Raw genomic sequence first — 27,417 nt, forward strand, 5'->3', positions numbered from 1 at the left:
AGTTTCATTACTTTGCACTTTGCTACTAAGCAGGTGGAGCTAATCTATCTAGTTTGCCCTTCAGTTATGGTTTACTGTCCGGGGGACTGGACACAAGTGTCTCCAATAATCCCTTAATTAGGCAATGATGGACTATTCATTTAGTATGCAAAGCTGCAAATCTCCCCGTCCACTGAGTGGAGCCCTCCGCAGTCATACGGAGGCCAACGCTAATGATCTCAGCAAGTGGCAGCAATCCATTGGAGCGCTGCAGCAAGTGCACATTAATCTTGCGGGTGATCCAGTTGATGAATGACCCTGGCCCAGAAGCCCTGGCAGATCCCACCTTAATTATGCTGAGGGAGCCACACCTGGCAGGCACCAGGGGACGTCTTGCTAACTCAGGAACAACGACTCAGGAGAAGGCCTGCGGTCCACAGGCAGCTCGCTCCATGCAGCTCCTGTCCGAGCGCCTTGGGAAATGTAAGCCTGTGCAGCAGCTCCGCAGAGGACATTATAGCTGGGACTGACTTCCAAAGCTCAAGTTGTGGAAAGGGCAAATGGATGTCATCAATTTAAGATGCTCTCCACTGATAGATCATTAGAGGAAAATGATCTTTAGACCAGCCCCAAAAGAAACCCATTCAAGACGTTGCTTTTTCTGTGATGATGGTTCCAACAGAACATTTTCACCACTGCTGTAATTGTACCCCATTATTTGGCTATGCTCTGACATGTTTAAAAGAAAAAAGAACAGCAGGCCAAGTGTTGCATCAGTCTAACATCAACACCCTAAAGATAGCACTGTGGCACAAAGGGAGGATGAGTATAAGAAAAAGAGAATTTGATCAAAACGCATGAGTAAACAATATGAGGAAAAAAGTATTTGATTAGACATTACAAAGAAAAACATTGGACACCATCCTCCAAACCAGGGACATCCGCATCTACTAAATTCTTTATTTTCAAAGGAACATTCAAGGTTACATTAAAATAGTTGATAGCTTCACATTTAAGAGGCAACAACCAGTGAGAGAAAGCTCATTTCCTTTTTAGATATCCATGATGTAAAATACAGTAATACCAGCATTGTTTTGGTATTACCTTTTTGGCTTGAGACGGTGTTTTAGCCGTAGTCACTGAGCAGCAGAGAATGTGTGGGGAGCAGATGAGAGGAGGAGATTTGAAGAGTCTTGAAATGAGTTTTTGCTCCAAAACAGAGTATTGGTCATTTTGTGCTGTTGGAGAAAAGAAATCTTGCTTTTTACCCCTGCAAGGATAAACCATTTTGCTAGAAGACTATGCTAAATATGCTTCAGATTTACAAAGAATTTTGGCTTCTTGGCAATTGCAATGACACCGAATAAGGCTGTATTAATATATTCTGCAGTTACTGTGTCAGGGCGTTCTAGTGGCCTCTCACTAATCCCGTGGGGAGCATCCGATCCATGTGAACCCCGAGCCGCCTTGATTTACACCTTCTTCATTTTCCCTCCAGTAATAGTCGACTGGTCCTCATTTCCTTGTAGGATGCTATTGAACATATGACCCACTCATAGAGGTTATTGGATTCTCTGACACCACAAACTCCAGTAGGGATAATTTGTCCCTTCTCTTGCAGCAAAGCCACTGTGACTTATCTGGGAGCAAATTTGTGAAATCTCATTATGTCGTGTTTTGAAGTGAGGATCAATAGGGATTTATGTTTTGTTTTATTCATATAGTTGGGATATGAAAATTGACCCATTGTCCCTTTTTCAAAGTTTATCCCCATGTTATCTATCTATCTATCTATCTACATATCTATCTATCTTCTTTTTTAGCAAATCAATGCAACACAGGCCAATTGCTGCATCACAAACATCCCACAAATTGATATAACTGCATCCACGTACAATAAAGTTAGGATCCAAAAGGTCAGCTGGAAATGGGAGAAAGCCCAAAGGAGTTCTCTTAAGGGCCAGCTGAATTTAATACACATCCATCACTTTTTATCATCTAATTAGTCCACAGTGTGGCAGCCTGGTCAACATTGGAGGGAAGCAGAATTATTGATCAGGTAAAGGATAGTATCTATCATTTCACCTCAGCATCGACACTCCACACCATTTGAAAACAGGGAAGACAATACAGCAGCAGCAAAGTGCGATGAGAATCATGAATGTCATTCAAAACAGGAGCCACTTGTTTGTTCTCCTCAGTTAAGCCATCGACTAATAGACTTCAACTACCGGGATTATAAACACCACAAGAAGACGGACAATAGCAACCAGCATTTAAAATCGGACCATGAAATTTAACACTGTAGTGTTGCGTCGTCACGGGTTGTCACAGTTGAACTCTACTGTAGCTTACTGCACCTTATTTTGATGATTTATGATCAGACGTGCCAAGACAAGTTCGATCACGGTTGAATCAGATCATAGCCCATAAAATTAAGTCTTTTATAACTATCGTTTATACAGAACTAATAAAACATCTCCTTGTTACAGCAGTAAATAAAAGACATTTCATTATTTTATAGGCTGTTAATGTTTATATTAGTAACCCCATGAGATAAAAAATTATGGCATGGTGTTTTTGAATTTTTGTTATTGTTTGGGGAACACATGAATAGTGGTATTGAGTGTAATGATTTTTAGCCTCTGGAAAAACACCTGGAAAACACCTGAGTATTGTTTTTTACCTTGATGTTGATGGAAGCAAAAGCTGGACCTAAGTTAGGTGGAGGTCATCTCAAGCTTTTAATTTTACTTGCATTTTGGTATTTATTATTGCCTAATTCATCACCAGCGGGACATTCCATGTGAGCAGGATCTAGGGCTTTCTGCCATAACCCAGGGGGAATGCTGAGAAAACAGAAGCCAAGATGAAACAGGAAATGGATGAGTGGACAAGTTATCATAAAACATTTTCTTTAAGATAAGGCCAACGATTCCTCCATAAGGATCAACAGCAAATTCCATAACTTCCCTCTGGAGAATGTGACATGATAAAACGTATAAGCTGTGTTCCAATACATCGGCGTGAAAAGATGGATCTTTTAGAGAGCTGAAGGTTGTGGGTTAAATCTGTATCTACTCCACAAATGAGAGCATCCAGCATCACAGACTCCCAAACTAATAGAGCATTTTGGTGGCACATAATGTGTCCATATGCTATTTACAGACTTTCCAAGGACTGCTTCAGTGCAATGGTAAACATTTGGCTGAGGGTACAATTGATTGCTGGAGACCGAGGCTCACAAATTATGTGTCCTCCAAATTCAGCCAAACAAGGCCGCCTTTCTCGGCCACATCTGCAGCTGAAATAGGACAGGGTCGTCCTGTCGACCTGTTGTGATGTGTTTGATTTTGGGAATGCAAATTTTGAAGGCACGCTATAGCAGCTCCTGGATCGGGACACAGCTACAATCATCTCCACTGAGATCTGTAATGTGAGAACAAACAAATCAATACTGTCAATCCCTGCATCAATTAGTCATTCCGACAGTTGACCCTGCTGAGTTGAGCAGGCAAGTTCAGCAATTCAAAAACAGCTCTCTTGCACAGCAACAATAGGCTAACGTGACAGATAACTTATTGGGTTTCACACAGCTCACTCCGCAGGTTTTTTCTGCAGCCACGCAAGACAGTGTAAATATCCAGTCTGGAACATGGGCATGTTCTGCAAAAATGTGACCCGAGAACACTTTTTATTTACTGCAGGATCTGAGCATTTCTCACTGCACGAATATTTGTGAAGAATGACCAATGAAGACCAGAGCACACACCAGGTGCACAGAATTACTCTTCATTTACAGAATTATCTCATCAGTGCAAATGATTGTTGTTATAAATCACAATCAATTGTACATTGCATAGGAACAAGCGTAATAGCTACCTAAATCAATAGCTGCCAGCCCTGACAATTAGCATTAAATTGTTATTATTTTAAATGCCCCAGTTTTCCCCTGTTTGGCCTTCAATTGCTCTGTCACCTCATTCCACTCTTTCAACAAAATGCACATAACTCAGAACATTCAAAGCTCTGTTGAACATAAAGCAGATCATATGTGAAGCACATTTGGGTCCACACAAAAAAAGGAACCCAGTTTTTGACATATTCCTTTGCTTAGTTGTGTCAAAAAAAAGCGTCAAAGAGTTTATTTTTGTCAAAGACAGTAATGCTGAATTTGAAGAAGAGCCTGGTCGCAAACACCCAACATGATGTCGGAATCCACTCCCCTTGCCAAACTCTGCCATTGTGTTCCAAAGCTGTCACTGCACCTCATTGCTCACAATTATAAAATAGTGACAAGTATTTCAGTGAAGGAGCAGATATTACAACTTGATTATTGCGGTAAAGCCAAAAATGTTGGTTAATACATATCCAGGCATGCAACAATATTTTCTTCTTCTGTTTTATCCCTCTGGCATTTTTAATCTCTGTTTGGATTAAACTTGTACTGAGACATGTTGATGAATGAAGAATAAGTCATCTCTCCTGACTTTTACCAACTTTTAACTTTTAACTTTTTAAATGAATTAAAATCAATCAATAGGATCGTTGCAGCCGAGCCTCTTAATTGAATGAAGGTGCATCCAAATTCCTCAGAGCGATATGAGCACATGCCGGATCAACCAAAACAAGAAAACCCCTTCAGGGGGTCATTCAATGTTCCAACAGGGTGACGACCTAAACATACCTCTAAATCCAGGGTTCTAGCTCAGCTTCACAGGCTCAAGGCTCTGTGTAAATGTAGTCTACCTCCATTTTCCTCCAATTCCCTCCCCACCATTAGTCATTACTCACTAAATTATTCACAACAAACATGTTGCATTCCATTATTCAAAAACCCTTGCACATTTGTTAACATATTAATAACTGCACAACAACTGACTTGACTGTCACAACCAAACTTCAAACAAAAAATCTGTTGATAATCTATTGAGAGAAGGCGAATATTACATCAGGATTCCACCAAGTATAACTTAATGTATGTATGTATGATCAGGAAAAAGTTACATGAATTGTATTAACTCTCTTTGTCCCATATTTTCCAGAGTGAAGAAAAAGCAAGAAACAAAACAAAACACAAAATGCTGTATATATTTATATATACATTGGTGGAACACAAAAACCATTTTGTTAAGGCAGCAGTTCCTCACCTTTTCCAACTCCAGCTTGAAAATTTCAAAAATGTTGATGGCCCACATCCAACCCCATAACAAAATGAAAGCAGGGGAGACATGTAGGGGGCCCAATTTTCCTTCTTTTTGATGGGGGGGGGCAGATCATTCCTTTTAATTCTTCCTGTTGCTAAGCAGCTATCCATTTTGATACTCTACTATTTTCACCATGGATATAATCTTTCAGTGTGCAATCAGACTGACGTATTAAATAAGTATATGATGTGGTCCAGCTGGCAACAACATAAAAGTCACTACAGCTAAGAGGAGAAGAAAAGAAAAAAAACAATACGGACAAATTGCAAATCATTCGTCAGCCCACCTGCAAAACCTTCTTGGCCCACCAGTGAATCGTGGCTCACAAGCTGGGAACCACTGAGTTAAGTCTTTCAGTGGTCAGGATCACTTTTTACCTAATTACTGTATATCTCAAGATAAAGAGGTTACATCTAAAGCTGACTTTCGTTCACCTTTCATTTCTCTCATCCATCGCAACCAAATGCCCATCAAAACGTACAGTGCATACCCGAGCTGTAAAGCTGTGGAGCGGGAGATGTATTTGCACATTGTGTTTGTGTTTAAACATCCCAGGTTTTGCTTATATCCAGGGCCCCAGGCTTCAGGTCTCTGGATGCACGCTTTCATGTATGCATTAACCAGATCTCTCATTATATTTGGGACGCTAACAAAAACCAAATGCTTTCCAGAGGCTTGTGTGGTGCCGATCCAAATGCATTTGCCAGGTCCAGAAATAAAGCATGGGAGTCTCACACCCCTAATTGGCCCGGTGAATGTAGAGGTGGTTTGTCACCATAAATACGGTGCAGCTGTGTTTTGATAGAAATTCCTCCTGCTCTCAGTAGTTCCTCTGCTCTGCTTGTACATTATTTTTCTTTTAAATTTCATAACATCTTTTAGCAGTCCTTCTACTTGTGGTCCAAAATAAGAAATCTTTCTCTTCCTTGTCTTCCTGCAGAGGAATTCTTCAAAGAAATTCATAAGGAAAATGCCTTCAAGTATCACTCGAAGGCATTTTCCTCATGAATTTTGTTATCTTCATTAAATGCAGACGACCAAACTGTAGATTCTACCGAACCTGAACCAGCACTATACAGAGCAGAGGTACTTTATTGTGACTTTGTAGTCTATGACTCATTCAGAGTTTGCAGTATTGAAATTTATGCAATAAATTAGTTGGTCATATAAATATTGATTTCTCTATTACTTAGTGTGTTTATTTTTCCTGCATTTGGGGCCTAAAGAAAAATTGTGTATTCAAGGTATTTTGTACAGTTTGTTCTTTCGTGGTCCCTCAATAGTCAGTTCTAACTGATGAAGGGAAGGTCACTTGTATTCGCTCTGTCATCTTCTGTCTAATTGCAGCCTGATAAACCATCTCTGCTGTCAGCCCCAGTGGGGCAACAGGGTGTGGCGCTGGCCTCTGCACCTCTGACTTAAATTACACTGAACACAGTTACAGTGGAGACGGCTGTACCTGCCAAAACCTCGCCACAATGGCCGTTCATCTCAGCTACAGCAGACAGGCTTAGACTTTGACAGAGTTCAGAATCAGGTCATTTCATATTAGAAGACTCAAATCTCAGCAGCAATCTCAGCAGCTCCTGAGCTGTAATATATTGAGAAAGTTCCAGGGGCCTGATTTTGCATTGAGAGCATAGGAGCTGTACATGTGGTGCATCTTAGAAAAGTTTTTTTTTTTTTTTTTTTTACAGTCTTTTGTGTTTTAGAGTAAAACATTCTCTAGCATCGTCTGTGTTGCAGCTTGTGATGCTGAATCAGACACCGAAGGAGCTCTGTGGCCGCATTAGTTCACCACAGCAGTGATGGCAGTTGTTGTATAAGATGCAGTTGACTCCTTAGCCTGGTCTGTGTTACTGGCTCCAGGCTGCTGCCTCCGCTCGTCGAGACAAAAGAACAATGCACGGTCCACCAATGGCTCTGGTTTAAATTTTAAAAACTAAAAGCCCTGAGAAACTCTTATTATCTGACGACATGCAGAACAAGTTATGTAAGAGACTTATTATAATGATATAAGAATATGTTTTGATATTGTCTAGTAGTTCCATTGAATACTGTGGATCAAATTTCCCTTTTGAAAGTGAAAGCGAACGTTACAAACAGGGAAATAATGACATTGCAGACCAGATGTGTTGTACGAGTATAAAAGACATACACATGTACTGCACCAGAATAAAGTCGACTCAGCCTGTGAGATGATATTTACTGCGAATGAGATGAATAATTTTGCATTAGCTGTGAGTGCATATTGTCAGGACTGAGAATCATAAGTGCAGTGGAACCGCAGACGCGTTGGATAGCTGCGACGCATTTTTAATTCCAGGTGTAAATGTAATATGGATAATTCATATCAGAATACAATCTAGACACGAGGCGAATGTTAATGCAAGCTGCAAAGCAGGCCACTATGCTGCCGAGCCAAAGCGCTCAGAGTCTGATGAACAATGAATATGTGCTGGCACTAGACTGTGACTAGAGCGGTTAGCTTGTGCCATGGTTACATGAAACAAAGAGATGGGAGAGTCATTTTTAACCTCTGTGGAGTGAGTAAATGACTGTTGGCTAACTTGGACTGGGAGACTGGAGCATTTTGGATTCTTTAGCTTGACTTAAATCCATGTGAAGACCTGTTGCCTGCAGGTAAGATAGAAAATGTCTCTCGATATTGGACTTTTGACTCAGCCAGGAGAATTTCTGTCCAACAGAACAGCTGTCTGGACCTAGGCTAAACTTCTAAAGTCAATTTGCCTGAGTGACTGCTTATTTGTAAATGCAAGTAGACACAATGCTGAGCACTCAGCTTCCATGGGGACAGACAATATCTGAGCAATTTATGAATGACTCCGATAACAGTCACAACAAAGGGAAGATAAAATGAGTCAATATATTTTCTCTTGTGCTCCAATAATAGTTTATCATCAGCGTTGAGTAGCAGCAGCCATCTTAATACCACTTCACTTGTGCTAACACTAAAATGTTCCTCTGCATCTGCTCAACAGCCCGGACTGTCTGAGCATGCTCAGAAATCTCTGGCGGGGCGACTCTTAGACATACAGGAAGTCTGATAACGGGTGGGGGAATTTACAAACGGGGCAGTTCGTGTCAGAGAGCTCTCTCCGTCTCCGAGTGGCAATTTATGAATACAACAATTTCAACAAAGCCATTGAGCTCTCCTACGCTCTCTTGACTGCCAAACACCCAGTAACCATTGTGCTCTAGACACTTGTCCACACTTTCCTCCTCCTCACCCAATCACCTGCATTGCTTATGCACAAGTCTGGAGATCGTCCATGGAAACTGGCGATTCTGTTTATTCATCTCACTTCTGAAAACATAACTCATATTTGGCCATATATATATATAAATGCTGGACCAAAATGCCATCTCTGATATATATACAGTATATATATATATATATATATTACTGCCATCTGATTTGTTTATTTAGTGATTAAGAAAGCACACCGCTACATAAAGCTCAACACAAAGATCAACGTGCAGGGTCACTTGAGGAAAATGATCTATCTCCACTGGGTTGAAAAATCTTGACTATACGTGAGGAAAGTCAGCAATGGGGAAGATGTATTTCCTCTGTGTATTGGCGACTCTCATTAGATGATGATATATATTCTTATTCAGTGGAAATGCATATGCTATATTTCTGTCCTTAATTAACACTGCAACAGTACAATAAAAGGACTTTTTGTGTCAACATTGAACTGTGAACACAGAACTTTAAACATAACAGTGGCTCTCTGTTGTGAGAGTGAGGCACTGCAAATTATTTGCGACCCGGTACTTAGTGTGACGCTGGCTCTCCTGGTGTGTTGGAGGTGTGTGATGAATGAGATTCTCTAATACAGGGAGACATTTCAGTGGCATGCAATTCTGAATCCTCTTATTGCGACAACAAAGTGTACAAGTTAAGGTCTAGTGAATATTCTCACCAGTAATTATAGTCTGCACCCATGTATAATAAATTCAGTGTATGATACGCCTAAGCAGCGTCCCCTTTCCTCAGCATAATGCAGAACACAGGATTGTTTTCTGCGTGTGCTCTCTTGCGTTCCGAATTGTGCAGAGAAATGACAACTACCATCACCCTTCAATTCATTAAAAACACACTGTTGCTCATTATCCAGTTTGATTCATATAATCTGCTTTTATAGTCATCACCAGGATAAACTTCTCTTTTCTGTCTTTTTGTGTAAATTAACTTATGTAATGCTCCGCAGAAAACCAGCAGGGTGCAGACATGAGCTTTCTGTAAAATGTAATCTCTATCAAAATAATCTTTGAGATGGGAGTTTTACAGTGAACTTTACACAGCAAGAAAAAAAAAAATCACAGTGTAATAAGCTCTCTCATATTCCAGCTATGTGATTCCCATGTCCATCAGCAGCCACTGGAAATGGAGGAGGGGTTGGAGGAAGCAGCTTTCCACACAACTATCTCAGATTTGGAAATCTGACGTTCATAGCCCCGTTCTCGTGCACGGGCAGAGGGGAAAAAAGTGGGTGTACACACACTAGTTGTGCTGTGTGCTTTCTACAGTGCTTCAGTTCAGATGAGCTCACCCAGCCGATGCGCACATCGTAGGACCCTACCAATGTGAGAAGGCGCAAAGGAACGGCGAGCAGCAGCCTGGCAGTCAAGTGGGAAGAGTGGACGCTTTCGTGCAAAAGGCTGCTGTTTTTACGCGCAAAGTAAACAGAGAGAAGCGTAAAGGATTGTGCGCCCGTTCTCCGCTCGTTGGAACGATTCCGTGGATTTTGTGGGGATGTGAATCCACTCTTGTAGGGCTGTCGCCGACTGGACTGGACTTCGTTGCTGAGCGGCTGATGAGAAGAAGCTTCACTTTAAAACACACTGCTGATCATTTTCTTTCTTTTTTTTTTTTCCTCTCCTTTTTCTCCCACCTCTTCATAAAATGCCAGGATTCCGTCCATCATACTCTCTTCAGTTCAAGCCAGGCTGCTCATTTGGAAGGACGCCAGACCTCCAGCCTCTCAAATCTGCAAGTTCAGTCCAATAAATTTTGACATTGTCTGTCAGCTTTGGAATAAAGAAATCGATACTCAAGAAAAGGGACGCGATATTCTTCCGGAATTTTAACGACCCCCCCCCTGCTATCCTTATAAATATGCGATTTGGTTGGATTAGGTTGGTTTGGTCCAGCTTCATGCTTTGTAGCTGGAGCAGCCTGATAGTGACTGATTATTGCCGTTGATTTTTGTCAATGCAAGACTCGGGGTGGAAACATGTCTGGCCACTTCTTTGAGAGGATCACTGCTATCAGAGATGGCATTTTGGTCCAGCACTTCGGTTTTCACCTCTAAAGTGCCCCGGAAAATCTTATTCATGTTCACCCTCTCCCTCTCTGTCACCTACTTGTTCTATAGCTTGATGAGCTGCTACAACTCGCTGCAGTTCCCCCTGCAAGAGAACTACGTGTATCAAGGGAGGCTGGTGACGGAGGAGACAACTTTTGTGACATTGAGGGAGAAACTTTATTCCGCTTCCCAGGGCTTTACCGAATTCACCGAGGCCGACAGAACCACCGCGGTTTCCACCGTGAAGGATCATGCTGAGGCCGAACAAAGGACAGTGGAGTGGATTAGGACTCAGGCGTCTCCAACTAAATCGGCAGCGGCGGCGGCTGCGTATCACACCACCGCGCTGGAGAGGGAGCACCAGGAATTCAGCACCACGGACAGCGAACTCAGGATGAACTGCACCTCGGATTACGGAGAGAAGAAACTTCCCCAAGCCATCATCATCGGGGTGAAGAAAGGGGGGACCAGAGCCCTGCTGGAGGCTCTCAGGGTGCACCCGGACGTCAGAGCCGTTGGAAATGAGCCACATTTCTTTGACAGGAACTACGAGAAAGGGCTGGACTGGTACAGGTGAGTTACCATGTCAGTCTGATCTAGTGATTTAAGGACTGCGCCAGTGTTGTGTGCATGTTCTAGCAACACCCGTTTTCTCTTTAACATGCAATAGTGCTTTAGGGTTTGTTTTGTTTTTTTTTTAAATGCGTTTTTAAGTGCTTTCCAGTAATACTTCATTTCAGTAAGGTTCGGAAATCTACTCCCAAGAGACAGACTTGAACCAGATGATCCATCAGAGTGATCCACTTTTCTGCCCTCAAGGTTGTCATAGATAATGTACTGTTGCGTGGTCATGCAAACTTTCAAAGTCAGTCTGCGCTTTCAGCTGCACCGAGCCATAATAAGAAAAGACAAAAAAAATACTTTTTTTCACTATGTTGAATTCAAGTATGTTTCAAGCAAGTCTATGCAAGTTGATTTTCATACATGGTAACATGAATGGGAGGCAAAGACAAACTGAAACTGTGGCAAAATCAATTCAAAAAAATGTACTGATTTATGGTAAATGTCTAAAACATGATCAAACTCTGACATGGTCCTATAATAGACTGATCATTTTTTTTTCAAATGAGTGAAGAGATTTTTATAATCTTGTGTTGAGAGTCTTAATATCAGAGTCTAAACTTGCCTATGTGGAACAAATCATCCTTTTCTAAATTCTGAGCTGTGTATTTAAAATACATTGAGAGGCAATTTGAATATACAGTGTTCAAACAGCAGTTCTTCTCAGTAAAAGAGAATCACACTGTACCACAGGTCTGTCTGTTATTGTGATGTTCTGTCAAACAGTAAGCAAAAATTTAGACTTTTAACAAAGTTGTTCTTACCAGTTTCAGTCTAGGTTGTAGTCTCGTAGTGTCTTTAGTCTCTTAACATTTTATTTTACATATTTAATTTGAGTTTTTGGTATTTTGACATAGTCACCGGGTGCTTCAGGCTGGCTCCTGTATCCACTGGTGAAAGTGAAATGCACAACACACTGTGAGACGGCAATCATAGGATGTTTATGTTATATAACTGATGAGACATTGGTTATTTGTTGATGCCATTTTTGACAGTGACCAACAGATTTTGGCTTAATATGCACTCGCTCGGATACACACTCACACACACATGCACAGTCATGCTTCAAAACACTTGGGGTAGAATTCTATAGGAGTACATTTTGTGTTCTTGTGATATGTACTGTACATAAGTTGTACATTTAAAGGAGCAGCTTTTCCGACCGACCGTTCAACCCATCACTTACCAGAGCTCCTCCACGCTCAACTACATATAATCTAACGTGACAGTGGCTGTGTAAGTACTGTGTATTCTCAAATACCTTTTTGTCTCTGCTTCGCAACTGCTTCTCAAAGGATTGTGAATTGTCCACACCTCCCTTCACATATGTGACGGTTTACATTCACTTTGAGTCCAGGTTTTATTGGCCAAAGAAGAAGCTGTTCATCACTGCAATGTTTATGGGAGGACAAAATCAATTTGAGGGTTCATTCATGGTCAGTTGGTCATGACTCAGGTAGGCGTTGTTCCCACATTATGATGTTTGACCAGGGGAATTCAAGATTTTGTAATTGAGTCAATGAGCTGGTGAGAATGACGCTGACGAAAAGTTCCTTCTGTTTCTCCATATAGACCCCGGGTCTGTTGCGCCGGTGTTTGGGTTGTGGAGCATCTGCTTTCATCTTGCTGCATAGGCATGGGAGCTCTCGGCTGTTCATTTAGCCTGTGTTAATGCAAGCTGTTTCATTACGCTCACGGTGAAAGGCTCATTAGACAGGAGGATGACATGCTTACATAAATAATAATAAGTGTGTGCGTGTGTTTTAGGGCCCCTGAGCCAAACAAATCCCAAAACCTTAATTTTATACCTTTCATTGTCCAATGTGTGACATTCACTTCAGAATGGTGCGATCAGGGAGGAAAGAAACATATAGGCAACATTTAGCACTATTGGGGGGGTGAACTGATATAAAAATTCGTCCAGACCACATTTATCTGTTTGTTTGTTTCTAAATGATGCATTTTACTGCATCACTCACTCCTGTCTGTGATGCTCTGGCTAATGTGCACTTAATGGAAGTGAAATTACGATCAGTTACAGATGTTTGCAACCATTTGACATTGGTGTAGATGAATGAGATGAGTAATCTAATACACTGCGATTCATAAATTCTTAGTAACACCTGCTCCACATTTTGGTGTATAAGATAGATAAACTATGGGGGAATATATCCCAAAGGCAGTCTCTTCTCAATACAGTAAACCCAAAGATGTCTGTGTATTGTTGCACTAAAAGCTTGTATTAATTGTCCTTTACAATCTATTGTACAAATATTCAGGTTTAGTGATCTTTCCAGAGAGTGTGGTTCTTGTGGCTGTGTTTGGATTGTTGTTATTCGTGTGTGTATGGGGGGGGGGGGACTGCTTTGTTATTTTTTTGTGATGCTCTGGAGGAAAGAAAACAGGATGAAGGAAATTTCCACTGAGTCTTGTGCTGTGAATTAAAGCTCCTGCCATGAAGTGAGAATATACAGCGGGCATATGTTCAAGCTCGCCTGGAGCCTTTGCCACTGCAGTGTCCTGTGTGGTTCACTGAGGGTCAGAGGTAGTAGGGTGAGTCCATTTGAACAGGAACTTTTCAGTTAAATCTTGAACATTTGATTTCATTTTTCTGTTTCAGACACACCAGAGAGAAAAAAAAAAACTGGATTTTCACTGCAGATTTTTCCTGGCACATATAAAGAATCAGATCCTCCAAGGATGTTGCCATTATCCTGTAAAATGTCTGAAATGGTCAAACATCAGTGGCAGTAAAGGAAATATGAGCTCCTTTATGTCAGCAGCAGCCCACACCCCCTCCTATTCCACAGCCACAATGTTGGGAGGCAAAGCAACCAGCAGACACTCGCTGAATCAAATACAGGAAGTAACTTGTTGGGTTTTATTTTTTATATACAAAGACTGTAGGTTTGTAGAGGATTCATCATAACAACTGCACTTTATCATTTTTTGAGTAATTGGAAAAATCTAATCAAATTAATTGATTCATTCTCTCAAAAATCTCTCTTGTGTGATTCTGCTCTACTCTTTTTACATGGATGAATAACTTCCTAAACATGACAGAATGCATATATCATTAGTAGGGTTGCAACTGATTATTTCCATTATCGATAAATCATCCAAGTACTTTTTTGATAGTCGATTAATTAATTGAATTGAATGTCAAAAATATAAAAAGTAATGAATTTTATCATTTATAAAACAAAAAAGAGGAAAAGATGAATGAATCCACTAATCATTTCATCTTTTCTGAACCGTTGTTTTCATAAAATGCTTTCTGAAACCCTTTTGCAATTGCTGTAAAATATATGACATAAATGAACACATCACCAAAGTCCTACTTTTCCGTGACTTCATTTGGATTTAATTGTGCAACAATATATACATGTATACATATACATAGAAAGTGCTGCTTTTGCTGTTAGAGTAAGTTGGTCTGTTACACCCCACACTGGAAAACTGATCAGTTACTGACACCAACAAAATAAGCAAAAGTAACTCCAACTACTGAGATTGAAAATCTATCGAAAGTAATCTGTCATATATGTACATCAGAGAACGTGCTGAAAGTTTTGCCATTTTCTGAGAAGGATAAAGGCTTTCAGGCTTTTTGTATTTTATTCTGTAGAATGTGGTCTACATGTTTTTTTTCATAACACCTGGATACATTTAAAATCAACGTTTCTTCCATTGATTTCACTTCTTGAAGATGGTTTTGGCTTCCTGTACAGACACAGAGCTCCATGCTATTAACATTTTCACGCAACCCCGGCACACATTTAATGTTCACATCAGGATTCCAGGTATGGTGCGGGTCTCATATGAGCCTCCATGGACAGGCCCAGATGGGTGATTGGTGCTGCATTCCTGTTTTTAGCACTCTTGGACAGTTTCTCCACTGTGTTTTGGGCTTACTTGAACAAGCAATTAGCAATGTAGTGCCATCATTACCATACACAGAGGACTTTCATCAGCCAATTGGCGCTTCTAATGTTGCCTCTATTTCGGAGTAAAGAGGATGAGCCACCACCACAAGGATTTAACTTATCTGTTCTCTTGAGTATTTCTCAACCTGGTGCAAATGCCCATCCTGGAATAGGAAACATTTGATGCATGATGACCAATACAGCAACTGTTACTCCAGCTCTGTGCCAGTGTTGGTAGACTTCAGTGGAGAGATAATGCGCCTCATGAATTGCGCTGAAGAATGTAATCTATTATCAGTCATACGTGATTTATGCCTTCAGTGGGTGACCATTCTCAGCAGGAATTCACACTTGTTAGGGACCCGTCTAATGAGGGCTTATTAGTGAGGTTGACTGTTCCGTATCTTAGTCATTTCTGCAAAACAAACCAAACAAATGTTGTTGTTTTTTTAAAAGTGTTAACTAATAGGGGTTTTAAAAGGAGCAACCAGAACAGAACACGAATTTAGAACAAAAAAGTTAATCACTAAAATGCTGAACGGTTTGTCTGAAAAACTTTGTCATGGATTAGTAATCATTAGAGACAGGTAGAAAACATGGTGTGATCGATTACAGTTGAATCTTGTTGACAGAGCAGTTATTTTTCCTCTTCTTTTTAAATTTAAAAATGGTTACACTATTATGTTGCAAAATAGGAAATTATGTATCTTTTAAAGCGCTTTAAAGTTTGAGTTAACGGGCAGATCGATTGTGGCAGAATCAGCCGACCACCTTGTTAAAAATAACAGCATTTTGAAAAGTGTCAGACTGTCCGTTTTAGATTAATTCCAGTTGAAAAGTATGTGTGACCAGATCAAATAATACGACAGGAGGCATGAGATTTCTCATCTTTTGAGGCTCAATGGAATTCTGCTCTGCATTGATGTGTGAACTGGACAGTCGGCAAAGTAGGAAACAGTTATATCAGTCTTTTCACAAGGAATAAGAATGGCTTTTTTTCACAGTGAAAGAAAAAAAAATCTGGTAGAGAGCAATTGTGCTGAGAAATATGCTATGTAATAAACGAATTATGTAATAAATATATAATCAAGTAATTTAAAATGTTGAAGCATGAATGTGTCGTCAAACTTCTTTGGATTTTATGAGCAAATGCCAAGAGTCAAGGTAAAGAAAGACCCATATGTGTTGGTTTTCTAACTTTAGGCTTCCGTACAGTCAGCATCCGTGTTTGCTCTGGTGCAAAGTTGAGCTGATACCTATCGAAAAATCAATACAGGAGTCAGAGATACAGCTGCATCGACACAGAACCACAGACCTGAACCAAATTCTGTGTGAAATTCATCACAAATCGATACGGCTGTGAAACACAGATCTTAAAATTTCAAGCAGCTCTGTCTCTGTGTCGTTTTGCTACTGGTATGTGTGTGTGTGTGTGTGTGTGTGTGTGTGTGTGTGTGCGCACGTGCAACCCACCCCTCTTGTGCTATGATCCCCTGTAACATTACCTACTTTAAAGACATCCACTTCCTGGAAACAATTCTACATGGAGGAAAGTCAGACTCCAACCTTGTACAACACCGGCTGAAGTCTCTGGTATGCAGAACATGCAGCGGCAATGTAGGACACAAAGGAGGCACCATTGACTTTGTCACAAATTTATGAGGGCGGCATAACACAGAATAATAGAGCGCTGATGGAACCATTACCTGATCGAACGCTGGTGAATCGGCTTTGAATCGCAATGAAATTAATCTGTAAAATTTAAATGGACTTCACTTATATAGAATTCAGAGCACTTTATAACAAATAGCACATTCATCACACCCATACACTGAGGGAACAGCCATCAATTTGGGGTTCACTATCTTGCCTAAGAACACTTTAACACACAGACTGGAGATCGAAGCACCGACCTCCTGAGCAACAGCCATACAACATGTCTGGGATACTTAGAGGTATATAGAGGTATAGATACACACAAACATATACTTCACCTAAAACACAGAATAACACATTTGTGCACCAAATGAAACAATCCTAACTGCTTTTCAAATTCACTAAAATGAGTCTGTGTATATGAACAAGCCATGGAAACATTTTACAGTTTAAAAAATATCATAAATCAAAAAAAAAAAAGATTTATATACTGTACTTCATCAAATCATTTCCACTAAGAGAATAATAATAATTGATTGTATGTATGTGATCTTCCATATGAACACACAGGTAGCTGTCCTTAATGACATATCACTCTGTCAGCCCACCGCTAACACACAACAGCTGCCACCTTTTGTAACACTGAGTCTCGCCACAGACTGTATGGATCTGACCCAGTGTAAAAGGATTTATTGCCAAGTTCACCTGTTGTTGAGGTGAATACATCATTTATCAAAATCATAGCCCCACAGTCGGGACTTGGCAGCCCTAAATTAAAAGCATATTCTAAGGGAGAAAAAGACGAGGCAAAAAGAAAAAAAAAAGAAAAAACAGGCCATAATCTAAAGAAGCTTAGGTTGAAGTAGTTGTGTGACTTTCATGCAGCATTAATGAACAAAAAGAAACTGCAGTAAAAACTAATCCAAGAGGATTATGTTGGTCACCTGGAATTTAGATGTCTCTGGTGAACATGTGAGCATGTGCATATACTGTTTCCTCTGAAAGATATTTAAACATAAGATAAATCAGCTTACTGTGAACCAGAACCAAAGTATTACAGAGGTTTGCAAGCTCTAATATCTCTGTGTTATTAAAATGACACTTTAACCCCCTATGCAATAAAAGCTGAGGGGATGTGCCTATAAATCTTTGGGAGCGGTGTTCTTACCCTTTCATGGCTGCCAGAAACGAGCTGGCGATAGCTTCCAGCTCCTCGGTGACTATTCCCAGCAGACATTGTTTTTATTCCAGCATACTCTGAATCTATTATACTTTTGTTGCTGGCTGCTTTTCAATCATCTTTTCTTGATGCTTCATAATATGTGGCCTTTTAAAAGGATGTCACAGAATGAGCTTTGCCATTTCCAAGGACTTTCCTCTTTGTGCGAGTCGTAATGTGCTCTATAATCAATACATCGTACACCGCTACAAAACTTTTACCTCAACCAAGGCCGCACAATAGACTGCGTACACTACTCATCTCACCTTATCAAAGCAACGGATCCTTTCTTTCACTGTATTGTGAAAAAAAAAAAAAAAACACATCTTTTTTTTTTTTTTTTTGACATATTAAAGTCTATTCATGGCGAGCAGTGTCGGTGTATCATGTGTGATTCAGCTGCTGTAGGACATTGAAGGAACAGTGTGTAATGCAGCACAGGCTTTAGTGAACCTGCAACCTTCGATTGTAAGACGGGAACTGGTGACAGGAGGTGTGTAATGGAGACATGGATCCACTGCCGAGCCCGAGCAGCAGAAAAGTCTAAATCCAACATTTATCCCTTGTTTAGCCCCGCTTTCCCTCTCTCAGCTGCTCCATGGGCAGCTTAGCCCCTGACTCTTGCCACCTGACTGGGAGCCTGTGACTCCACTCAGTGGGGAGATGGGAAAGAGCAAGGTGGGCCAGATCCCTGAGTAGGCAGGGTGCCATCCCTTCCAGCTGGGCCTTGTGTGCTGCTGCAGTGCCTCCCTGTCCTGAGCCTTCCCAACATGGCAGAATCTGCCTACGCCTGATAAGACGGCGCCAAGACTCACAAGGACGCACCTCTGAGTGCTCTGATGCCAGTGCTGCAGTTGTGGAATTAAACTTTTTAATTAGCAGCATACCCCAGCGCTGTCAAGAGAGTGGACCGCTTCAGTCAGGTCTTTCTCATTGCCCGCCCTCTTTCCACTTGATTAAACTCCCAAGGAACATGGACTTCTGAGATTCCAGTTACCATAGGAGCAATCATGTTTATTTCTTGTTTGGGAATCTCTTTAGATGCAGCATAGCACAAAATTACTCATTATATCCCACAGCTTGAAAGAACAGCCTTTTTCCTCCTGCTCCACCTCGCGCACACAAACACGCAGGCGCGCACACACACAACACACACACACACACACACACATTATAAATCATGAATTGAACAACAGGCCTACTACATTTCCATGTCATTCCTGTCCACCCTGTTGAATCAACAATGCAAAGGAGCCATCTACCTCATGAGTAAGAAATGACTTCTTATTGTAACAAGGCCCTCCTCTGTGATTATCAAACACACAGCTGATTGTCAAGTATAATGGTGGAGTATCAGTGAGTGCTTGTGCAATCTCACAGGCAAAGCTGAACATCCACACATTTTAAAGTCCATGTAATTTTAGTTCAATTGTTAACGATCGTTCATATGCAATCATTTATACATGAAAGGATTGTCTGTATTGTATGTACCGTCTGTTTTTATGTGTTTCTATGTTCAGTGGAAAGTGGTTCAGTAATTTTATATGCAGGTCCATTTAATGCCCTAGGCCAGACATCCATTGGAAATTGTTGTAAAACTTTTAATTTTATGTCAACTTTACTCAGCTTCTAGTCTGTTCTACATTCATCAGGAAATTATATTTGGTTTGCTGTTGAGAATAAGATGGAAAAAATGTAAGCACTCACTACGTACTGTACTCTGTATGATCGAAACGAAGCTACAGCCAGCAGCTGGTTAGCTTAGTGTAGCATAAAGACTCAATACTGAGAAACAACAAGCCCATCTCTGTCCACATCTCAGCGATGATTCATCACTACATGGGGTTATATAGGGGTTATATGGGTCCATTTACTAGCCAAGAAAAAGTCCGGCGTGTAACCCCCATAAAATAGAAAATCATCATTTTTATACTTCATTGTATGGATTAAACAAACTGGGAGGTGGATTTTGTTACCGCTGGAAACAGTCAGGCTGTAGGTAAATAAAAATGAAAGATTAAAAAATGATTTCCAGACTGATTTCACAGAATGTATTAACATGTATTATCAGGTTTTTACTTTTTTTTTTTATCTCAGGTGAAAACTTCTCTTTGCAGTACTTTGTAGATTTGAATTTCAACAAGTACAGCCACAAAGCCACAACTATCTCAGCGCAGCTAATTAGTACAACCATTACAACACTACTCTCCAGGTTTCCTCTTTTCTGCAGCAAATATCCTAATACATGGATCTACACATAGTGTAGAGCACAGTGCTGAATTACCTTTCAGGAGGTTTTTTTCTTTCACTGCTGTTTTGTTTTGGCTGAATTGAAACAGCTTCTTTTTTTTTTCCTTTTTTTCTCATTCCATTTCCGGATTACAGATTGGTTTGATGTTATTCTAGCAATCTGTATTGTAACATGAGAATTATGGAAGAAGTAATACCGCTCTATCCTTTTTGCATATGGAGAAGAAAAAAAAAAACAAAAAAAAACTCTTGAGCAGTTAATGGGTATAGCCAATTTCATCCTGCCTTTGGTCCTGCTCAGAATTCATGTGCATTCCTCCTCTCTCACACACACATCCATCTTGCCCCGCTGTAGTTACACTCTGATGCTTTCAAGTGGAAGTCTATTTTACTTATGGTTAGAATTTAATTCACTGTTTTTTTTCCCCCTTTCATTGCTATGAAGTGGCCGTAGGTTATGGTTCGCCATCAAGGCTCATATCCACTTTATTTTTGTGTCCATCAAAAGAGCCAGATAAAATTCAGAGCAGCCTTCTCCTCCGTTGTGGCTGGGATAGAAGGGAGGACTTAGGCTTGTGTTTTTGTTCCGCGACATGGACAGATTGTCTGAAAATGAAAGACATAGCTTCATCTGTTAAATAATTTATTTTGGACCCAAAATAAAGTATAAGCTGAAGTCATTTTATGCTCAAAGGGATTCATCTCTCCCAAAAGATTATTTGCATGCAACAGAATTGCCGTGATGTGCTTCTAGTCTGGAGGAACAATGATTCTGTTCGCCAGTATGCTGGTTTACAGACGTCTTTAAATCTCTGCAAATAAGACTACCTTGGGACAAATACGCATGTCAATCATACTTGTCAAGATTCCAATTTTCCTTCCACATCTCCTGGAGCACTTGTGCTGTTCATGCGCCTTATTGGCTGTGAGGGATGTGGTCTCATGACACAAGCTGATGCATTTGTTCAGTCAAAGGGAAAACCCTGACAGGAATGGTCATGGAGCCAAGATACAGGGACTGCTGGGAGTATGTTTCAAATGTGTGTCCATGTGCTGATTGGTGCTTCTGTGGTATGCTACGCTGAGGGATGGGGAGAATGAAAATGTTGGCTTTTCCCTCCAGTATAGGCAGCTTTATCATATGACCGTTACACAGTGGATATATGCAGCATGTGGCTGATTTTCCATCATGAAAAGCCTTGGCCATTTTTCTTTTTTCTTTTTTTTCAAAGCACAGGAATTAGCATGCTCCTAACCACATTTGCAATTTCAGCCATTTCTCAAGCTTCTCATTTTTAACCAATTACCTTCTTTTTGAAGGATTTGATGAAAACATTCGATGAAAACAAAAAAGTTACAGACGTGATCTTCGGAGCCAAACACGTCTCATGCTCTATATAATATCTCCAGTTCAGCAACAACCTGACAGGCTTAATTCAATTATGGCTGTGTGATGTGTTGAGACTCCGGAGGTGTGAGCTAATTCCTCTGTTTACACCCCTGAGTCACTGTCACAAACAAAGACAAACACGTTCATTGGCTTCCAGGATCTTGTTTGCTGTGATTGTCCCATCGCCTTTGAAGTTTCTCATCGCTTTATGTTGTTTACTTATTCATGCTCTTTCTTTCCCTCAAATCACCATGGGGTATTCTGTTAGAATAATTTTAGCACAGTGTGAAACAATGTATGAGCTCGGTATTAGATGTGTAAACTGCAGTCAACACACTACAGTACAGTAGAGACGCCACTGTGCTGGACCGACTGGCAGTTTTGATGGGGAACGCTTCGATCAGTAAAAATCCTGACTTCATAACTGACTGCGATGGAACATATTGCTGACGTCTCTGCCACCAGCACCCTCAGTGCATTTGGTATGTTGGAAGTCATTAACGCAAGCTGTGGCATTTGCCAAACTCCCCTGAGACTTGGATTAAGCCAGTGAAATGCAAAAGGACGGTTTTAGGGATTATGCTAATTGCTAATTGCTGTATCAGGAGGTGATTGTTTTTCTTGGATAATTTGGATTATCGTCGTCAGAGATTTAGGAGAGACTTGACGTGTTCTGCCTTTCTAATAAGGTTATTACCTGCTCTCAACCATGACGCCATGCTCTTCCCTTGTGGAACCTCTGATATGTGTGATATATTGTCTATAACGCACCACATACACATAATCAAATCAGCGATGAATTGTGCTTCAGACGAAGAGAAAAACGTGGGAACATTTTTAGTTGAAGTACGTCTCATAATGTAGCGTTCATGCCGTCCCAGGGCTGATGGGGAGAATTTAGTTTGGGTATTCACATCCTCTTTTCATTCAGTTGTTATAAAACCGACATTCACAAACCATGTTTACCAAAAGTAACCACCAACACCAAAACATATAACCCACAAATGAAATGACTTAAAGTGTGAACAAATGTTTTCAACAATAACGTCTCACACTTGGACTCAAATATTGAACACTGATCATCATAGTTCATATTATGCTAACAGCTCTGTTTGCTGCCAACAGAGGGCCTCCTTAAGCCCCAGCTCCCCAAGGATGCAGTCTGCTGCAGAAATCAAACCTTCGCCTCTAAAGTGTCAACATACTGCTGGAATCAGACACATTTCTCTTTCCAGTATTACCCATTTCTTCAGTGTTCATGTTGGATAAATGTCTAGAAATCTCTTCAGAAAATTGACTTTAACTGCTCAGAGCTGTTATGAATTATGAACTGCAAATGCAGAACGACTTCCAGTGTTACAGATTCACAAAAACGTAAATAAAGCAAAACTGAACGGCAAAAAGTTAAGAGAGCCAAAGTTCCATGGACATGGGTATGGAGTGTTACGGAAATTGTAATAAAGCATTACTAACTAAAAATGTACAATTAAAATAGGCATTGACAAATTTGTTCACAAATTAATTAATTGATCTATAAATAAAAAAGTCTAAACTACAAAGTAATTTATTATTAGATGTTTAAAAGGGTCATACATGAGGAATTATAAAAAGAATTAACAAAAGAAATATTAATCCATCAATTAAATAAGGGTTCACAAAAACAATATTAAACAGGCGAAAAGAACATCTTTTAAAAATACATTCATTACTTCATGAATGAAAATGGAATTTAACAAAATAAATAAAAAATAACTGGATTCACAAATTAAATTATGAATACAGATTTTAATCAGGCATTTGAAAATACAATTTTCCTTTCGTATTTTTGATAATTGGTAATCGCCTGGCATGTCACATTATGCAGAGAATAAGAATAAGGGAAGAAGTCAATTAGGGTGGCTGTCGAAGTCGAGGGTGTCTCCATTGGTGCAACATTCTCCATTTCATTGGCAATGTCCCTTTAAAATGATTGATATGCGAGTGTAAGACACTTTAAGAGAGTGAAAGCCAAGGAAGGAAAAATGGTGTGAACACAGTAGGTTCCTATGAGGATCTTCTTGGCGCCTAAACAGTGCTGGAAAAGATAGCGAAGGTATGAGACGGGCACAGCTCCCTAACCAATCAGTGAGCTTGTTACATCCCACGGCTAATTTGCAGTGTTTTACCTCATTTTACCAACGCAAAGACCAAAATGTAATAGAAAGGCTAAACGAAGAAGGTAAAGTGACTAAGCAAATCCAACACGAAGGGGGCATTAACCACAGTGTGTCAGATCAAAAAACAATCCTTTGGGTCAATCAATTTTTTCATCGCACACGGATGTGTTTTTGGCAAAAAGCTATTCAAATACTTCAGTTTCTCACAGAATATCAAAAGTATTTTTGAAAACAAAACACAAACAAAAACACATCCGTAGCTAGCACCATGAGCTATGCTATGGCAACAATGTATTCATATGACAAAAATCAGAAAAATCATGTTGATTGCTACTTCTAAGCGACTCTTCAGTCGCTCAGTGAAATAAAATATTTATTCATGTCTTTAGACCTTGCTCTAACCTTGGTTAGCCTTTAGTGTTTGTCTGCAGTGACTAAGAAGCAACAACCTTCAGACACAAGGTGTTGCTGAAAATCTAAAAACAATGAATAAATGGGTAAATAAGGTCTGTCACCGAGATGGTTGTTTTCTACATTTCGGAGTGTCTTACTCACAAATACAATAAGGTTACATTTAACAGCTACAGAAAGAAAAACAACATTCGGTAAGAGTTTTTATTGTCGGGGAGAAAAAACTGGAAAAAACATACCATTTCGCTTTAGGGCTGTTGATAGGATCCTTGACTTCTTCTCATCTACCGCTTTTTTTTTTTCTTCATAAGGTATGTGAACTGCATCTTACTATTCATTCACATGAATTTTAAGTACGCTCAGGGTGAATCTCCCAACAGTCGCTTTCTTCTCTAATCGACCTCTAGTTTGTTTCATGTCTACAAGACAGGAGGAGGCAGAATCCTAAGTATGAATTGATTTTTGAATGAGCATACATTTACTCTTTAACACCTGCAGAACACACCGGGGCTGTGCTCTGCGGCAAACAGGCTGTCTTAATTGATTTGAGTAATGAACAAGGATAATGCCTTCTGTCTTTTTGACTCAAGGTCACTTTGCCATCACAGTCTTAAGCTGTGTCCTCTGCTCTTTATAAAAGGACCAACTTACCATGAAAGTGTATCTGGGCCGAGGTGAGAAGGTAGCTGCTGTAACTAATGGGTTTATTTAATTCAATTTATTGCTTCAGCCGCTGCATCATATGAGACATGCTGGTCACTGTAAGATTGAGGTTTCTTCATGAAAGAAAGAGAGATTAACCCCCTTTTCGAAAGGGCAGAATACACTCTCATGTCATGCTGGATTTTCGTGCCTAGATAGCTGGATGTATAAATCTGCAGAACTAAATGAATATAGGTTTGTGGTGAAATGGGCCCTCAAGCTTATTTCGTACAAGCCTTGTAATCAGCGTCACGCTGGGGCTATGCTCGCCGGGCTGGGAATCTGTAATAAATGAGGGCTTTGTCAACATGTCCACTGTTGGATGCAGGCAAGCAGTGTCTTTTGATTTCAATGTGTCAGCCGAAAGGCACTCCAGCATATTTGTTCAAGCAAATGTTTAACATTCACTGCTATCTTTTTTCATCTATTATGTATTTGTATGGATTGGGGATGGCATTCTGTTTTCACCCTCAGCATATTGTAATAATTAATGAATCCTTAATACTATTATGTTGGCTACATGTCACACCATATCTGCCCCTTAACACATCGTCTCCAGTTAAAATTTTCCAAATTTCTGATACAATCTGTAGAATACAAATGAAGCGGTCCGAGCAGCTGCTGGCTCCGCGTTGTCTCAGCTCGGAGCGAATTGCTTTCTCTTAAATTTGTTTTGTAATACACCTCACATTTACAGGAATAAGCACGTACGCGCTACACATTGGGTAAATGCAACAAAGGCTTCAGGGTTTAGAAAAATTAATGTGCCATGATAATTAGTTAAGCAACAGAGGGATGCCAGAGGAAGGAATTTCACACCTTGAGTTTAATAATATATGGCGTAATTTGCCTTGGTTGTAATGCGCATATGTTTCTTCATGTTATTTCATGGTCCTGGTGCTGTTCTGTCACATCTGAACAGATGGATCATCACATACTGGCACAACGGCAGCTACTTGTATGAAAATGCCTTTGTGAAGTTATTTCAGTCAGCTTGTTTGTATGTATGCTTCATGTGTAACACTGGCACGATTGCTTGAGACTGTTATGTCAAATTAAGTGTTGTAGCCCATAGGATGTTTGCATTTGTCTCAGATTGTACTTTCATGTTTATCTTGGATGAGATCTGCAGTACAGAGTGTCCTTTTGCTTTATCCCTTTGTTTACTAATGGAGGAATTCATTCAGTATCCTCTTTTTGGTTAAAGTCCTTGGATTGCATATTTTCAAAACAGCCATTAGCATTCCAGAGTGCATTAATGCTTTCTGAGAATACCTCAAAAACAACTCACATGTGAAAATGTTATTCTAAAGCACCTCAACAGGAAACTCCTTACAACAGGATGTTGAATGTGCCACTATCCCTGTAAAAAAATCCCTCTCCCTGTAAAGCCACTTTATACGTTTTGGACAACACTGCATGACACTCTGTTCTTCAGGACCCGGAGCAATGCTTCTTTCTATCCTGCCAGCTAGTTGATTGCAAGTAATTGCCTTCACCTGGCTTCCCAGGTGAAAACCACTTCCTGATTGCATGTTCAGAATGAGAACCAGCAGGCCTTCGGGTCCAGAGGGTTTGGATTGAGAACTACCACCTCAAACACGCATCTACTTCCAAACCCATCCACTCTAATTGCTCTCCAACAATTCAGAAAATGTTTTCTTTTTTAAAAAACTTAATTTAGTTTTACATTTCCTGATCAATGTCAGTAACAATATATATTTAAAAAAATGTTCTGGCATTTTCCACTCTTAGTTCACAGAGGAATGCCCACAGAGGTGCAGCGGCAAATTATTCTGATTTATAATGAGACAGTGGGTTGCACAGACACTTTGACATCACAGAGGCTAAACCCCCTGCCCTGGATAAGTGATAACCCACAGAGTCAGACATGGCTCTTTTCCGCCATGACATTGCTTTTTGTTTCCTCAGTAATTTAAAAATTTTTTTTTTTTTTTACTTTTGAAAGCTCAAAATTTAAAAGGCACAACAATGACCACTGCATGTTCTGTCAAATTTTAAAAGTTGCCAGAGAAATCATGCAGTGAAAATGACTGTAATCATCCCACCTCCCATTGTTTTGACGCAATTACAAAAAAAAAAGGAATGTCAGCTCTCGGAGCTAGGAGCATGTAAAACAGTGAAAGATCGCTCTCCACCAACTGCTGTATATCTTTGACAGGAACACATGAAGGGAATAAGGAGCATTGTTGGAACAGAAATGATGCGTCTGTGATGTGGTCGATATAGATGAATTATATCTGGCATGTATGCATTTAAAAGTAGTTTACAGCAGGTAACCTCACAGTCCTCTAAATGTGATATCACCACATCAGAAGACACTCACTGCATTTGACATGTGGTTACGTATGACATAGTGAATAGAGTGATGATCGCTTGGGTTTCTATTCAAATGTAGCGTGAATGAATTTCGAGAAATTTGTCATTGTTTAGGTCCCATGTTTCATCTACATCAGGATTTATTTAAGTCTGTTTCAATTGCAGTTTATCACATTTAGTTGTTTTCAGTTGTTAGTTGTTCAACTTTTCTACCTCAGTGTAAA

General features: G+C 40.1%; 1 protein-coding gene across 1 annotated transcript in view; it reads left to right on the plus strand.

The window, feature by feature from the left end:
- The first annotated feature begins 9,449 nt into the window (after positions 1-9,449).
- The window catches only part of hs3st4 (heparan sulfate (glucosamine) 3-O-sulfotransferase 4), a 77,303-nt gene continuing 59,335 nt past the window's right edge, over positions 9,450-27,417 (plus strand). Inside the window, exon 1 of the mRNA XM_056400545.1 lies at positions 9,450-11,095. Coding sequence (XP_056256520.1) covers positions 10,491-11,095 — 605 coding nt within the window. The 5' untranslated portion in view covers positions 9,450-10,490. The remainder of the gene's footprint in view (positions 11,096-27,417) is intronic.

The sequence above is a fragment of the Seriola aureovittata genome, chromosome 17, assembly GCF_021018895.1.
Source record: "Seriola aureovittata isolate HTS-2021-v1 ecotype China chromosome 17, ASM2101889v1, whole genome shotgun sequence".
In the NCBI taxonomy this organism is placed as follows: Eukaryota; Metazoa; Chordata; class Actinopteri; order Carangiformes; family Carangidae; genus Seriola; species Seriola aureovittata.